The sequence below is a fragment of the Stegodyphus dumicola genome, chromosome 2 (assembly GCF_044657685.1).
Source record: "Stegodyphus dumicola isolate Sdum_Otavi_A_Nest chromosome 2, ASM4465768v1".
NCBI lineage: Eukaryota > Metazoa > Arthropoda > Arachnida > Araneae > Eresidae > Stegodyphus > Stegodyphus dumicola.
The window spans coordinates 55,722,106-55,738,251 of record NC_140769.1 but is presented as its reverse complement, the minus strand read 5'-3'; the positions used below and the strand labels follow the sequence as shown (position 1 = coordinate 55,738,251).

General features: G+C 31.1%; 1 protein-coding gene across 1 annotated transcript in view; it reads right to left on the bottom strand.

Annotated features, from left to right (window-relative positions):
• Positions 1-16,146, bottom strand: part of LOC118183992 (uncharacterized) — a 543,427-nt gene that overhangs the window by 431,210 nt on the left and 96,071 nt on the right. The window contains exon 3 of the mRNA XM_085809921.1: positions 2,875-2,997. Within this exon, the coding sequence (XP_085666047.1) occupies positions 2,875-2,997 (123 nt within the window). The remainder of the gene's footprint in view (positions 1-2,874; positions 2,998-16,146) is intronic.

The window sequence follows — 16,146 nt, the reverse complement described above, 5'->3', positions numbered from 1 at the left end:
AAAAAATTGAATAACATCATAAATATTCAAATTCAATAGATTTTCAATACTCTGTAGCATTTTTAACTTACAACCCAAATCCGAAATGTTTAATATCATCGTGATTAAACAATTTTTCTCATCTTACAAAAAATTTACGAACAAAGAACACTTATTATTATTATTATTTTCTCCTTCCTTGGCAGTGTTACGTGGAGATTTAACACACAAATGCTGTAAAGTATAAAAAGAAAAACCATAGATTTCTTTTCCAGTGCATAGAGATATAAGAAAAGGAGGGAAGGATAACAGTAAACCATTTCTTTTCCATGAACTGTTGGCAACATGCCTATGTCAATGTAAAAAGCGCACAAGATTTGCGTTTTGCGGAAGTAATTTTAAAGGATATATCAGGAGAGCGGGGAGAAAACAGTTGAATGGGTTTCTCGTGTGAATGCCAAAATACTTGCACAGAAAGCTGTGTGTTTATATTCTCCCCTCGCATGGGAATGGCGATGATGAGGACTAACAAGTATTCAGATCGACGCATTTGACAAATTCGAAAAGAAGGTACGGTCCTTCTGGCAGGATCTCTTTTCTGTTTCTTTCTTTATATTTTACACAGTTTTCAAAACAAAAGATTACAGAAAAAAATAAAGTGACCAATTTAAACTTTCAGAAGATAATGAAACCTTGTTACGTCACTTAATCAATTACTGAAAATATGTTCATGGTTTCGTTCTAACTGGCAGTTGTTTTTTAAACTGACAGTCCTAGTAGAAGTGTTCTTATGTCAGTGTGGTTCGTGCGATCATAATTCGATAATAAGTATAAACTAATATTATCTGATGAGAGTCACAACACTAAGAAACACTTTTCAAGGAATTCTCTTAAGGCTTAAGTTCTTATACTCGTCTCTCCAATTTATAATGTTACTTCGCAGTTATACAATACCACATAATAGTGCCTGCTTAAAGGAAAAACTATACCCTACAGTAAATTCAGTAATGTACTAGTTTTAAATCAATACTGATAATTTTACTATTAGCTACGAGTGAAGAGAACTAACAGTCACCAGATTCAGGAATAAATTATTTTAATTGTCAATAATCTTGAAATAAATCACATTAAAGAGCTCAAAATATTGTTCATCAGCCTAATACAATCTATTTTCAACATTCGAAATCGGGAACTTTCGGAAAAGGGAACGAAAATGGAAAGAGTCTTTCTAGTTTTTAAAAATAAAAAAATCGATTTCAATTTTCAAGCACCTGCCAAAAAATTGACAAATTTTTTATTTGCCTTAAGATGCAAAGTCTGCATACTGAATCGAGCTGTTTATATAAGCTCAAAGTAATTTATGGGAATTACGTTTAGTTATAGCAATACCGTTATGCTTTAACAATGAATAATAACCAATTAGTAAAATTGGAATGGAAATTCTTGGCTTTAATTTGTACATATAATATAAATATCTAGATTACATCAGGGTATCGGTTTGATATCATGTCAATAGATTGGAAACTTCTGCTTTTGTTCCTAACACAATACTGAAATATTATTTATATGGTTTTGCAATATTTTCATGAAATATTGAAGTTCATTTTAAAATATGATCTGAAAAATTAATTTAGGAGGTAGCATTTTCGGTTTAAAATTTTTTTTTAATCATTTTCGAGCTTTTAATACAAGGGGGGGAAAGCAATCTTACATTTATGCAAATTTTAATTCAAACGCTATCGATTCCAAGAGGCATTAAACATAGGTCCCTTTTCGACTGAAGCAAAATATTTTAAGCATTTAGCAAACTTTTTTTTACATCTGAAGATGAGGAACCCATATCTGTATTTATATGAAATTATTTATATTTATATGAAAAGGTGGCACTAGAATACTCCCACGTCATAATTATTTAAAACGACTCATATAATGGCCAAAATAAATCGTAATATGGCAACACACTTTTTTCCTTTGGAGGGGAAGCGTGTGTATATATGAGAAAGAGCTGCTTAACGCAACATTAAAAAACCAAAAATTAAAAGAAGAGAAAGAGAAATGAAGGGGTACAAAATACAATACATTAAGCGCCAAAAATTAAATACATAGATCGGTGATACGTAAATTAAAATCATGCGATTCTTGACTTAATATGCATATGATGCATTTATGTTAGATAAACTTACATTTTCTAAACGTATAGTCAGATTTTCATATTATAGTTGATAATTAGACAGTTTAAAATATTCACGGTTGATAATTAGATGGCATTTGAGCTTCAAACCAATTTTTCAACATGTTCTCAGCTTTCAAGAAACAGACTTTGCCGTCTCGAGAATCAATTTGTTATTAAGCGTGCTATAACAGGCTCTTAACTTATTATGGCAAAGAATACGAGGGTTATTTGCTTCAAGAGGAATGCGTTCATAAGAAATTTAATCGAAAGTGGTTCGTGGTCCTGTTACACAAGAGGAGACTCCACATATGCACTCGGCCACTTATTTACATAACATTATTTACATTTTTTTCTTGGATATCCAAAAGACAATTTAATAACCTTTGTAGTAACATATAGAAATATTTAATAACATCAGTCTTTTCATAAGATAAGTTTCAAATCAAGCTCTGAATTTTTAAATGAGTACTGGATACACACATACATATTATTTTTAATCAATCATTTTCGTTACCTTGCTGTAACCCAATTCTTCAGAATTTGCACAATGCACCGAGGAAAAAAAATCTCATTTGTTTAGAATTAGAGTAATAACCTTGACTAAGTTCTGCTTTTTTATGCTTATATTTTAAGTGTCTTTGAACTCAGATACTTTTAAGTTCACTTAACGTAAGTTATTTTTTGTTCACTGTGATATAAATAACTCTTAAGGAGGTGAATACCTGCAGTTTTTCAAGGACCTTCTCGTGCTGTTGATATAGGTCTGTGGCTTCTTGAAGGTTGGTCCCTATATCCGTCATCGCCGGCTGCATTTCCTGGATTTTTAATTGGATCCATTCTTTGCTCTAAAAAATAAAAATCATCTACATCAGTTTTTAGATAGTAATAAAAATAACAACAATAATAATCCATTCTTGAAGAAATATGCTTATTAATTGGGTAAAAATGTAGCAAAATTGTTAGGAAACATAAATTTAACAGCAGTTTTATTCTCTAAGAAAAAGTAATAGCTCTTGAAAAAATAAAAGTAACAAACTTATTGTAATTCTGCAAGCGTTTCACGATATATATGACAATCGAAATGTCGTTTATTAATTACACCAGTAGTATAAATGTTCGTTGAATTATGAATTAGAAAACATTAAAAAAATTATATCAAGTAGGTACATTAAAAATAAAATACATATAAAAACTAATAAGAAGCATATCATAACCTTTTTTAAATTCAGTATTTTACATTTTTTGCGATATATTTTGAAATAAATTAAATATTTATTTCAAATCTTCAGTACTTCTGAGAATTAACAATTTATCAGGAAAGGTAAATTAAAGATATGTCGCAAAACTGACAACAGATCTCTGATCTGAATGCATTGCATAGTTGATTTATGTCGCGACAGTGTAATATAATAGCGGCATGAAAAATGAAACGAATGCACTATAGTTTTTTCATGCTAAAATTAAAATGCATTTATTGCAGTGATAATCAAATCAGAATCCAAGCATTTTAACCGACTCAGTAAACCTTTATCAGGAGTTTCGGAAACTTTTCATGAAAACTTAGTTCTTTTATTTTTCTTTACATTATTTCACATATTTCGATAATCATACTTAAATCAATTTTTAAAAAATGCTATGAATATCTTCTAGAATCAATCCTGGAAATGAGATATTGTATAAAATGAGTTGTTTTGAGTCGAATCGTTGTATTATTTCATGAAGATTGATTCTTTTTTCGAATTGAGTAGCTAGCCAAGATCTAAACGTCGCATATTCAATTGATTCCATTTAACTCAAAATAAAATGCCCTTTCCTCAACCCATCATTACAAAATCTCCTTTTCTCAGATCTTGCCAAACAACTTCAGCTGTCGGAACCATCAAAGAGAACATTATCATTCGAAGAAGTTTTTTCCCATTGTGAATCCTTTCCGTATGATTCGTTGGCGTAATCCGATTTATTTTGTTTTATATCACTTTTGAATGTTTTACAGTTTCAAATTCACTCATATTTTAGATATATACTCAATATTTTACTCGATATTTTGGCAAATTCACAATAATTCCTTTATTTCTAGGCTCTCACTAGAAACTATCCCATGGATAAAAGTGAAACCACATAATGTAAATATATCAATCATTTTAATACAATATCCCTAATAAACAAATTTAATTACCGTATATTCCGGCGTATAACATGCACCGGTGCATAACCTTTCACATATTTCAAACTACATTTTTAAATTTTTAGATATATTCGCCGTATAACGCGCACCCTTTTCTTTAAGAAGAATCCGGAGAGATACATCTTTTAAAGTCATTCATTCGAAGATTTTGCGAAATTTTGAAGCAATAGTATATTAGACGGACAAGCGATAAGCGAAACAATATGTGTGTGTGGAGGGGGACTGCTTGAGGAAGTAAATAATTCTACAGAAGTGGTAAGTGCTATTCAATGCAGGTGTGCACAAGAATGTTCTTCTGGAGTTTCGAGAAAAGAAAGACATAATTCCTGTAAGAATGCACTTCTGACCCGAATGAATTCGCGGATTTCGGTTTCAGATGCTTTCTATGAATAAATAATAGATACTTAAACAATAATTAATATGTTTTACGTAAAGGAAAGTATCCGATATTTAAAAATAATCCGATCATAAAAATTTTTAAGTTCATAAGTTGTGCCATTTCTTTTAAATAAACACCATTTAGGTACATGTAGAAATCTAATATCTGTATGCTCTTCTTTTCCTTATGTTTAAATGTATCATTTTTATATCCGGCATATAACGCGCACCCGTAAATTTCAGTACTATGTTTCGTATTAAAAGCAGGCTTTATACATCTACAACAATAACATTTTAATGCTACGATATAAGTAAATATTTTTATATGTATTGTTTTCAGAATTCCATATTTTGGTTCAAAAAATCTTGTAATTCGAAATGATACACGATTTTAAAATGGTGTTTGCATTTCTTATAACGATAAAAATTAAATACGATGTTGTACATGGGAAGTCTATTTAATGTCATTGAAATATTTAAATTATCTGGAGGAATGGTTTTGAAAATCTACTTACTCAACACTTCTCAGATAATCATTGTCTCCCTTATTTCCTTTCTACATACAATGGATACATTACTTATAAGAATCTCAAAAATCGTCCTCCTCAGTTATCCAGATGCTCTTGGGCTGCCTTGATGATATAGTTTCTGTCGTGCAACTTTTTTCAACATTTTTTGAAGCAGGCAGACGTGAAAAAATGAGCAACGTCCTCGCCTGGACTCGAACCACGGACCTCTCGAATACGCGCCGAGCGTGCTGACCACTACATCACGAAGGCGGCAGAAATACATTAAAAATGATTCCTTCTCTCTCTTTTTTTTTTTTTTTTTAAGTAATGGTGCTATATTATAGGAAATTATGCTAAAAGAAATTAAATAGTTAAACTTCTAAGTTTTATTTGAAACATTACGGCTTATGTTAAAATCCATCCTACGCTCCTACTGTTTCATCTACTGCACTAGAATATATAACCGAGAGAAGATTTAAATATGAACAAGACACTAAGTTTACCAGAAAACACTGGCAAATTCAGCCGACAGGAGTAATATTTTTTTATTGCTATCTGGTGTGAGCGATATTCTTACACTCTGGTAATATTACGTAACAGTTCTTGAAGTTGTGAAATTAAGTAAACCAGGCTCAAGGATCTAATTTACGTTCTGAATTGTACATAATTAAACTGACTTTTGTCTGCTATACTGGCGATAAGCGGAAATAAATTTGTGTTCTTTACTTCAAGCTGAAGATAATAATAAATTTTTAATTGCTTCATTTCCGCTGCACTACTTACTTAGTGTTCTGGTTTTGAAAGTGAAAGTGAAACGTAAGATCATTCAACAGTCTAGAAAGTTAGATTTATTTAGATTAAGATCTAACAAAGTTTAAATTGATCAGTTTTAAAAGGACAAAATAGTATATTTGCTCCGGTGCTTCTCAGTTTTGGGGATAAATCATAATTAAGGCTCCGGTGCTTCTTTTACATAACTGAACTACAATTTCAGTAGAAATCTGATCTAAAAAATTTTTATATTTTTGCAATAAAATTATATTACAAATAGCTTACTAAATTTTAATTTATCTCTTTACATTTTATTCAATTTTAATTATTTAATTATTTTAATCTTTAATTATTTTAATAACAATTTAATTAATTAATAATCATTGGTGAAATAATAATTGCAAGATATTAATTATTAATATTAATTAAATGATAATTAATTTGGTAATGATTAATTATTTAATTTCTAAATTAATAATGATTTTAATATTCATTTTATTTATTTATTTACTTTAATTCCTCTTTGCTGACGGTCTTCCATAGGGCTCTGGCACTTCGAATTTTAGAAATGAATGCCTGTATAGAGTATTTAAATTACAGTGGAACCTTGGTTTATGAATGCCTTGGATCACGAATAAATCCCTTCTTGAACAAATTTTAAGCTTGAAAAATATCTTGGATGAGGAACATGTTTCGAGAAACAAATTCGTAAGCCGGAAACTAATGCTACTCCAAAATTCAGTAAATGCAGAGGAGGAAATGTCTTCAGAAAAAAACAGATGGCACAAGTTGCTAGTTATTTGACCCGCGAAATTCGAACTAAATGGGGCAAGCGTTTCATAGAACATTATCACCTTGATATAACAGTCGTAAGCGGCAGTACAAATATTTTCCATGACAACGGATTGTTTTGGGAACACTTTAAAACAAATCACAGAAGCCACAGCAGAAACTTTTAATGGGACAAAGTCTCAACGATTCTCACGTACAAGCGAACGATGTTAAGAGAAAGAAAGGGGGTAAGATATTCTACCATTATTTTCATGTTTTTATTCAAATGTTTTTCAAATTTCCGAGTATTTAAAACCGAAAGGCATAAGAGCCCGTAAACAAATGTAAGCAACTGCATATAATGAGAAATACTCATAGAAGCAATACATAAATTTGAAAAACTGGAAAATGACTTTTTTAATAAAAAAAAGTTTTCTAACATGTATATTATTTAGTGCTATGTAAATTTAACATTATTTTACACTTTTTTTAAAATCTAAATTCATTTACTTATGTTGCTCAAACTCATTGCATTTGCAAAATAAAAAATATCACAAATTTGCTGCGATCGCTTGGGAAGTTCATTTAATCTCTTTTTTAATTTGCTGAAATTCGAATTCTGTATTTTTTCAGTTCAGTTTTGAAAATAATAGATTAGAACAAATGAAAAAAAATATCCTTGGCTATTCAGAGACGGCTTTCAATTTCTTACGCATATATTATGAAGTAATAATAAATATATAATTGAAAATATCTGTTTATTATTCTGTTCGAAGTTCAGCTGGGTTTTAGAAAGAAGTTAATTTATTGCACTCAGTGCACTGGAAGATGGAACATATATGATATGAAAATTAAATAAGAATTGCATATATTGTAGATTCTATGAACCGAATTTCACTGAAATTCAAACCAGCTGTAAATACAAGAATTTCGCTTCTTTTCTTTAAATAAAAATAACACTCCTGGTTGCCATTTGATGAAATTAAAACCTTTACGTTTAAATAAGTCAAAAAAGAGAAAAAATTAGGCAATTGCAATCTATACATTGCAAGTTATTTTTTGTCATCATCGAAGGAACATACGCACATCTGTTATATGTGAATCTGTCTGATGCAGATGTGAATGTCTTACTAAAAAAGTCATAGAGAAATTTTGTAGCCGACGTACACAATGGATGGTTTTAGAAATATTTTTATTAATTATATTGTAAATGTCGGTATCAAACTTTACAAAAGAATATTAAGACACGAGTATTATTGGAAACTATGTAATGCTTTTTAATTATTTAACTCGTTACACTTATCAATGCACTTCTAGAACCTGGATAATAAATGAGACATTATGCTATGTGAATTGCCAACAAATTCTCTTTTGTCTCGAATATAATGTGATCTCAAGACTTAAATAACGACATCAATAATATGAAATTATTTACATCGAAGGCTCTAATAATACTGAGAAGTAATTATCTGGTCAGAATTCCCATTCCAGTGAAGGAGCTGATGTCTGGGTGTTTCTGAGGTTTTCCTCATGTATAAAGTGAATATGAGCCAGTTTTCATTCGAAAATCTTCCATGAAGTATTCACTCTCCTTAATCGGATTGCCCTCGAGTGATGCGCCATAATTAGTTAAGCAAAGTAACATGGATCTTTCCGCTTTCATATAATTTGCAAGTCCACCAACAGCACAGCGACAAAAGCCCTGAAACATTAATACATCCCGTGAAAGCATTGTCCTTTTAAATCAGCTACTCAACATTACAACTTGTATGTTCCTAGAAGTCTCATTTTTAATTTCCTTGTAGAAGTTCTCCCCCATTTTACGTATTCACAGATTATCTGTCATCAGATTGTCTGACACAGAAAGTCTAGTTTTTCTTACTTATCTTAGCAATCTTCAAGTCTTTTTTTATGATTAAACATGTTTTAATTTAAAGTCACATAATCATAGAACTCTTCGTAAATATGAGGTAGTTTTTCTTAGAAACTCCTCTACGAAGGCATCCCTCGTTTGACACAGATAATTTTCCCATTCTTCACAGCGATGAACTAGCTAACCAATCAGCCTTTCATTTAAGCATACAGAGGCAACTATATGATTATTAATAGTCTTAATTTATTTTCCAATATTAATGCAAAAGTGTAATACATTGCAAAAAATTAACTGTCCACATCTTACAGACAGGAACTTGCTAACAAGTGCGAGAGAGAAGGGAAGGAGAAATTCATCAAACGGATAATTAATATATTAAAGAGAATTATTTTAAAGCTTTAAGGCATAAATTCAGCATCATACATCAAGAAATTAAGAGGCCGCTATTCAACTATTGTTTCGTCTAATTTCAAAAAAATAAAAATGAAAACACTTGAAATACTGTAGGAACAACCAGAATGTGGCACATATACAAGAAAATATAATTTGCAATCTGATTCGGCTACGAAATGCCACAAAACTTTCATAAGCGGAAAAAAAAAGAAAGAAAGAAGGAAGGGGAAAAAAAAAAGAAGTTTGCTTGTGCTTGTAACGCAAGTTTGTCTCAGACGGACGTGACAGCTGGCTCCAGTGACGAACTGTCGTTCATGATACAGACTGTGATGCCACTATATGTTTTCCACCCATTTTTAAAAACCTCTTTTCTTGGTCTAAAATTATTTATCTTTCCACATCTTTCAGAGCTACAGACAAGGTTCCATCAGCCCATTTCTTAATACGTCACTGTTATTTTCACATCATCATTTAGGCTGAATATTCACCAAACATAACAATAGAAAACCTAAACAAAGCAGCATAAACCAAGAACAAAATTTTTCTTTCCATGGCGTTACGTAAGCTCGGTGTCATCAGCTAGGCGTTTCCTTCCCAAGAGGAGAGTCAATCGGTTATTTATAGCTTTCGATCCCAGTCCCAAGATGTAGAAGTACAGAGACATACTCGTGGTGGAGCTAATCTGCTAAGTTAGCATCGTCGACGTTTCTGTTGCAGAGAGGGATATATATAGACGCTTTAACAGGACACCGAACCAAAGGGTGGCTGCGGCTGCTCTGACTACAAGTTTTTCTATCAACTGTTTGCGTAGCATTTATAACAGGGCAGAAAGTTATTACTTGTAAAACAAAACTAAAGTAATGAATGAATTTTGGAAGAAAATATTTTAATGCTGGATTTTATAATGCGAAATACCGTTTTGAACAGACACATCGAAAATGAAATGTAACATTGACTTAAGCTTGCTCATTCCTTTTACCGTCATTTCAGCCAGAGATGGAAGCTACACAAGCTGTAGCTTAGGACCCCCACTTTCTTGGGGTCCCCCAAAAAGTTAAAATATAATATAAATAGTATTAAAATATATTATAACAAACTTATTAAAGGCCCCATACCTCAAATAGCTTAGGGCCTTATCAAGTCTAATATAATATAAGTCTAATATAAGTTTTGTCTGATTTCAGCTCAACAAAACTTATATTGCACAATATGGCCCCCAACGAGTACATTGAACTGGCCCTAGTATAGACAAAATTAGCCTTTGCTAATGTATACAGAGTTATCTTATGGCCCCTATTCTTACAGCTAGCCATCAAGAACAGCTCTAAGTATAGACGACATAGGCCAGCAGTGTCGAGCTTCAGAGGCTGTTATCTAATTTATTCTAACAAGAGACAACTCAATTTATTTTAATTACTAATATGTTTAATCTTTATGCAATGCGAACAATTTTGAACGGCTAGGGCAAATACGCCTTTTCACTACCACTGGCTTGTAAAACAAAAATGAAGTAAACTTGTAGCTTGAAGGCTTGTAAACAAAAAAGAGACAGACAGATTTTTTTCAATTTTTGTAACCTTTTTTCTTTGTTGCGTATAATACAAATTTTAAATAGCTCGGCATTTTGCAGAAACTTAGCAGCCGTAGTGCGGGAGAATTTATAAAATTTAAATTGTAGCATTATTGTGAATTACTGTTAGTTTAGTTAAATACAGTTCTTTTGTTACAAATATATGCATGAGAATGCAAATTTCATGCATATAATCTTCTGAATGCGCTAAGTTCCATTTTAAGTTGTTAAATAATATTTGCATAAAAACCGTAAGACCAGGAACCTTGAAATTTCATTATTTTTAATACAAATTAAGCGTTAAACTGTTTTACAAAATTGTTGGCTCCATCACAGAGCACGTGGTGTTAAAAGACAAAACAGAAGATGCAGAACCAATTGAATCAGGAAGTGTGACGTCATCTGCACGCTAGATGCATCAATTAAAGGCAGTAACTGCTTGCGTGATTCAAACCGCGGAGATCCGAACCTTTAATTTCAAAACAGCACGCTTTCATTGGAAAAGTAAAAAAGACAGAAGAATAAGTTCTAACATAATGGTTTAAGAGCAGGGTTTCCCAGCGGGGTCGGTATTGACCTCCTGAGCATCGATGAAATTTTCGAAGTGGATCAGTGATGACCAAAGGGCTGGATCGAGCAAGTCGGTACCAGAATATGCGCCAGGCCGAATATGACTGACATATTCAAGCTCCCATTGATTGCAAAAAAAATTATTAATAATAGTGATAATTGTTTATTGATATAAAGCTATGGCCATATCATGCTCAAAGTACCGGTTCTCGTCCGATCGTCTAATTCAAAGCACATGATACATTAACTTTTGGAATTTAAAATTCATCTTAGAGAAATACCCCTACCCCAGGGAAGGAAGTAGCTATCGAATTAATATTATTTGCTTTTTCTTCTTCTTGCCTAGTGAAAGTTGGTTTTAGTCAAGTCAATTATTTACTACGGGGGGGGGGGGGGGGGGGAAATGACACAGACAGAGAGGGGAATAACTCTATAGTATAGTTATAGTATATAGTATCTATATGGTAGAAAAAGGTAATGTTCTAATTCAGCCTTTCCCAAACTCAGCCCTGACTATTTTATTCCCAGTTTGGTCTGAAGCAGAACTTCAGAACTATCCCTTGATCTCCATACACAATGCAACCTTTTTTCTTCCCGTAACTTAACTTCGTATAAATGCAAAGGAGAGTGAGTTTATACTCTTTACTCATTGACTATCAATTTCTTTAACGTTTCTTATAATCAAGGAATTTAACTAAAGCAACCATTTGATCATTCAAGAAAAGTATTCTGAAATTTTTATTATTTGACAATCAAGGACAAAATTCTTGCCTTTAGAATTGACAATACTATTTGTTGTTTAAAAGAAAATCTAAACTATTTTGGCAAAAAAACTTTCAAATCATGTTAGCTTCAATCTGGTCAGCTCCATAATAACCATATACAATAATTCTGATGATGTAACAAACACGATGCCAGTTATATAAACAAGGATTTAAAAAAATCCAAAAAAAAGTTTATAAAACAAGTTTTATTTTAGAACGGATAAAATACGTTAAAAATTTCATATAAGTTTCAATTTAAAGATTTTTTCCGCTCTATCCGATGGAGCAAACAATAAAATTATGAGATACTAAGTTTGTTCTTTAAATAAAGGTATGCGTTAAAAATCGTTTTAACATTAAGTAAAAGAACTCTAAATCGAATTTTGAAAAAAAAAAATCGCTTTATCACATTGTACTGACCTCCATAAAGAATGCGTGTGTACAAACTTTTACCGCAATAGAGTGTTAAGCTAAGTAGCTAAAAATCGATTGCAAATTTTAACCACAGAAGCAAACATCATCAGTGAAGGGAAGTGCACAACTAGATGTTATAGTAATCCCCTGTACAAAATTTCAGGTTAATCGTTTTTGAGTTGTGCGAAATCTTTATTATATGCGGCTTAAGTATCTGCTTGTCGCCGATAGTTTATTGGTTGCATGCGTAACTGTACTAGCCAATGGGGTGAAGTTGCCGCGGCATTTAAATAGTCCACATATACTGATACCATACATGCAGTTATCATTGCTTTAATTAAATTATCATGGTTTTTAAGAACATTTAAATATTTTTAATTCATACAATTGTTGCTAATTATGCATTTAACTATATTTACATATGAATTTCCTAGAAACTTGCAAACGTTGAGAAATTAAAGGAGGCAAAATCAACTAACGAATTGTTGTGCGTAATACATCTCATCAGGTAGGTTTACCCTAACTCCTATGCTAAATATCCGTTCGCGTAAAGAGTTTAAAATTTTGCCCGATTTTATTCCGACGTATTTTAAACTGAATTTTCAGCTGAACGCAAATTGAGCGTGTCAGGGGAAACGTGAACATTTGTTTGCATTAGCAATCATCTGTTTCTGAAATGGTTTACAACTGAACGCAAATCATTTTAATTGCAATTTATAATTTCTAGAACAGTGGTCATTTTGCATGACCGCCGGACTTTCTAGTACATACCGCAGCCAACTCTATAATGGCCTTGAAGCGCAAAAGTCACGTGATCCAGATGGTCGATGTGTTTTTGTAGTAGTGTGTGGTTGTGAACCCGTGGTCGTGGATTTTTTGGATGTATATTTTGCTATTCTAAGTGATTTTAAATCACTTACGCTAAGGTAAATAATATTTTTATCTATACTTCGTTTTATACTGTTTTAATTTTTAGATTTATTTGGGAAAATTTGTAGCTGTTCTCAATCCTATTCAAGTATTTCGTTTTAACATAATATCGAATACATTAGTTTGGACGTTTTGCATAGTGTTGTTTTGAATATTTGTTTGAAATAGTACATTAGGAATTCCTTATTTTGATTATTTCTTTCTAATAGCATATTTTACATTCTGCACCAATAAAAGAAACTTTATCACCACAAACATTTCAGGCATTAATAACAACTACAGATGCATTTATTCAATTGATTCTATGTTTGTTTCAAAAGTATGAAGCTGAATACATATTGTTAGGAAAATTTCAAACTGATGCTCCTGAATCACGTTTTGGAATGTATCGGCAAATGTCAGATTCAGATTATTAAATAAATGACCTACAATTATTAGAAAGTGAGAAGAAGCTTCGTTTTAAAAACAATATTATAATGTCCCTTTTACCAGATTATGATAAGGATTCTATCTTTACTTTTGCGAATATTAATTGATTATTCAAATTAACTAATTAATGATTTTTATAGAAAATGTTTCTTCTGATATTTTAACAGTGCTGGTTTATGTTTCAGGTTATGATGCCATGAAAAAATTAAGGGTGATAAAACGCAATATTTGCCAGGACTGGTTGCAAAGTATTCATTCAGTAGATACAGCAGATGATATTCTTGGTTTTCTTAAAGAATTAGATAAGGGGGAAATTAAAATTTTCCATCTGAAGTTACTCTATGAAAATCTTCCATTTTATATTTCTTATTTGGTGAAACTCTTAAAAACATGGAAGATACATTTCTTATGCCAGGAAAGAAATGGATATTTTATATAAGTTATCTTGCATACAGTTAGTACAGCATACAGTTACTTTAATTTAACAGATTTTTGCACTTGTGGAATAACTTTACGAACTCGGTTAGAAAATATGTTTGATAACTTGTAAAATAATGTTAAATAATTATACAAAATATAAAAATGACAAAATTAATATAAAATGTTCATATAAAAAAGTTAAAAAATTTAATTAATTTCAGTTAATAACTCACAATTGTTTATTTTGGTTTATGCTTTGTTTCTGCATAGATTATGTATAATATGTAGCATGTATGTATATGGTACAGCTCCAAGTTTTATGAATTTATGTTTTAATAGTGGAATAGGCCTTTAATTTGGGGAAATCACTTTAAAAAAAACCAAGCCTAATCACTTATCTCTTGAATGATTTGGAAAAAGTGATTCAACATAAATTTGGAACTGGTACAAATAAATGGCTGTCTTTTTTTATGAATGCAATTAGCATTTAGTTCTTTGAAATTATCTTGAAAGATTTATTTATAGTATAACATGCATGTAAGTTCATCTTTATGTTCAAATTTTCTAGCATTTAAGGAATTTTAATTCATTTCTCTCTGTTGATAAAATTGAGATATGCAGATTTTATTAGTGAATGGAGTGAAGAGAGATAGATGACTATGGGTATTTGCCTTCTAAAAATGTATATAGCTGATGCGATGGTAGCGGCATGAAGTTTTACAAAATACGTTTGCCCTTAATATTTATTTAACTAGTATGAAAATCTAAAATTTACATCCATAAATCTATTGAATTCCCCCCCCTTATGTGGATTTTATATTATTTTGGCAATAAATTTGATTCAGATTACATAAATGGATTTCATTTTTATCAAAATTACATAAATAAAATTCGCATGTGGTGATTCTCAATAATAATTTTAGTTACATAGACGAAGTACAAATTGTTTTAAAAATTATTGAAGATATAAATTTTTACCGCCTGTAAAAATATTGCACTATGAAAAATTTAATGTAAATCATACGACCTACTCGCGTTTATTAATTTTACTTATATTTATTTTAAGACAAAGTATTATTTTCTGTAAAATTTAACTCCGGGATTATGGTAAAGAGAAAGAGATCGACTATTTCGATCACATGACCTTCCGAAACTGATTTCGCTTCAAGGCCATGATACGGTCGGCTGTGAGTACATGCATACGTGTACAGACGTCACGAAAAAAAGTTCCTTTCTTAATCCATTTTACAATTCCATTTTTTCGAAAAAAAGAGTCCTTTTCAAGGCAAAAAAAATTTCAAATCTTAACTTTGCACAAGGAAGTAAAAAAGGGTTTAAAACTGTAGATTTATATTGTAAATGAGATGAGACGACATTTCCAGATCGGGATCACTTGGGAATAAAATGACTGAATTTTTTTTTCTTTCACGCTAAGTTAATAAAACTGCAAGGCTGAGTTGGTAATAGGCTCATAGTCAGCTAGAAGAACAATATGCTAAGATAAAATGTAAAAATTAGCGGCAAGAAAAATTGGGGATATTCTTCAGATAAAAATTTTGACAAATAAGATGCATTATTAACATTAAAAAATTAGTACATCAAAAAAATGCTTTAATAAATAAATACATTTTCATCCCGTTAAAAGAAGCTATTATATACCCTACTAATCTTTTTTTTCTCTGTCCTTGAAATGAAATATTACATGAAACATTCGCCATTTGATAAAATAATGGTGATAAATTATGCGATGTTTTAGTGCATGTCAACAGCATTTATTCCAAGACACTTTTTCAGAGAAATGAATACCCTAACAGGCAAGTGCGGCTAAAAAGAAGTCAAGGTTGAGATACATTACTTTGATAAACGGTTTGTTCTATGTGCTGCTAAAACACTGATAAATGGCTGGTAATATTCTCCCCTCGGCATATTCCTTTTCGTTTTCTTCTTTTTTATAATTAATATGTAAAGTTCCACACAGCCACCGAGATCTATAGTGAAATAAAAATTCGAAACACAA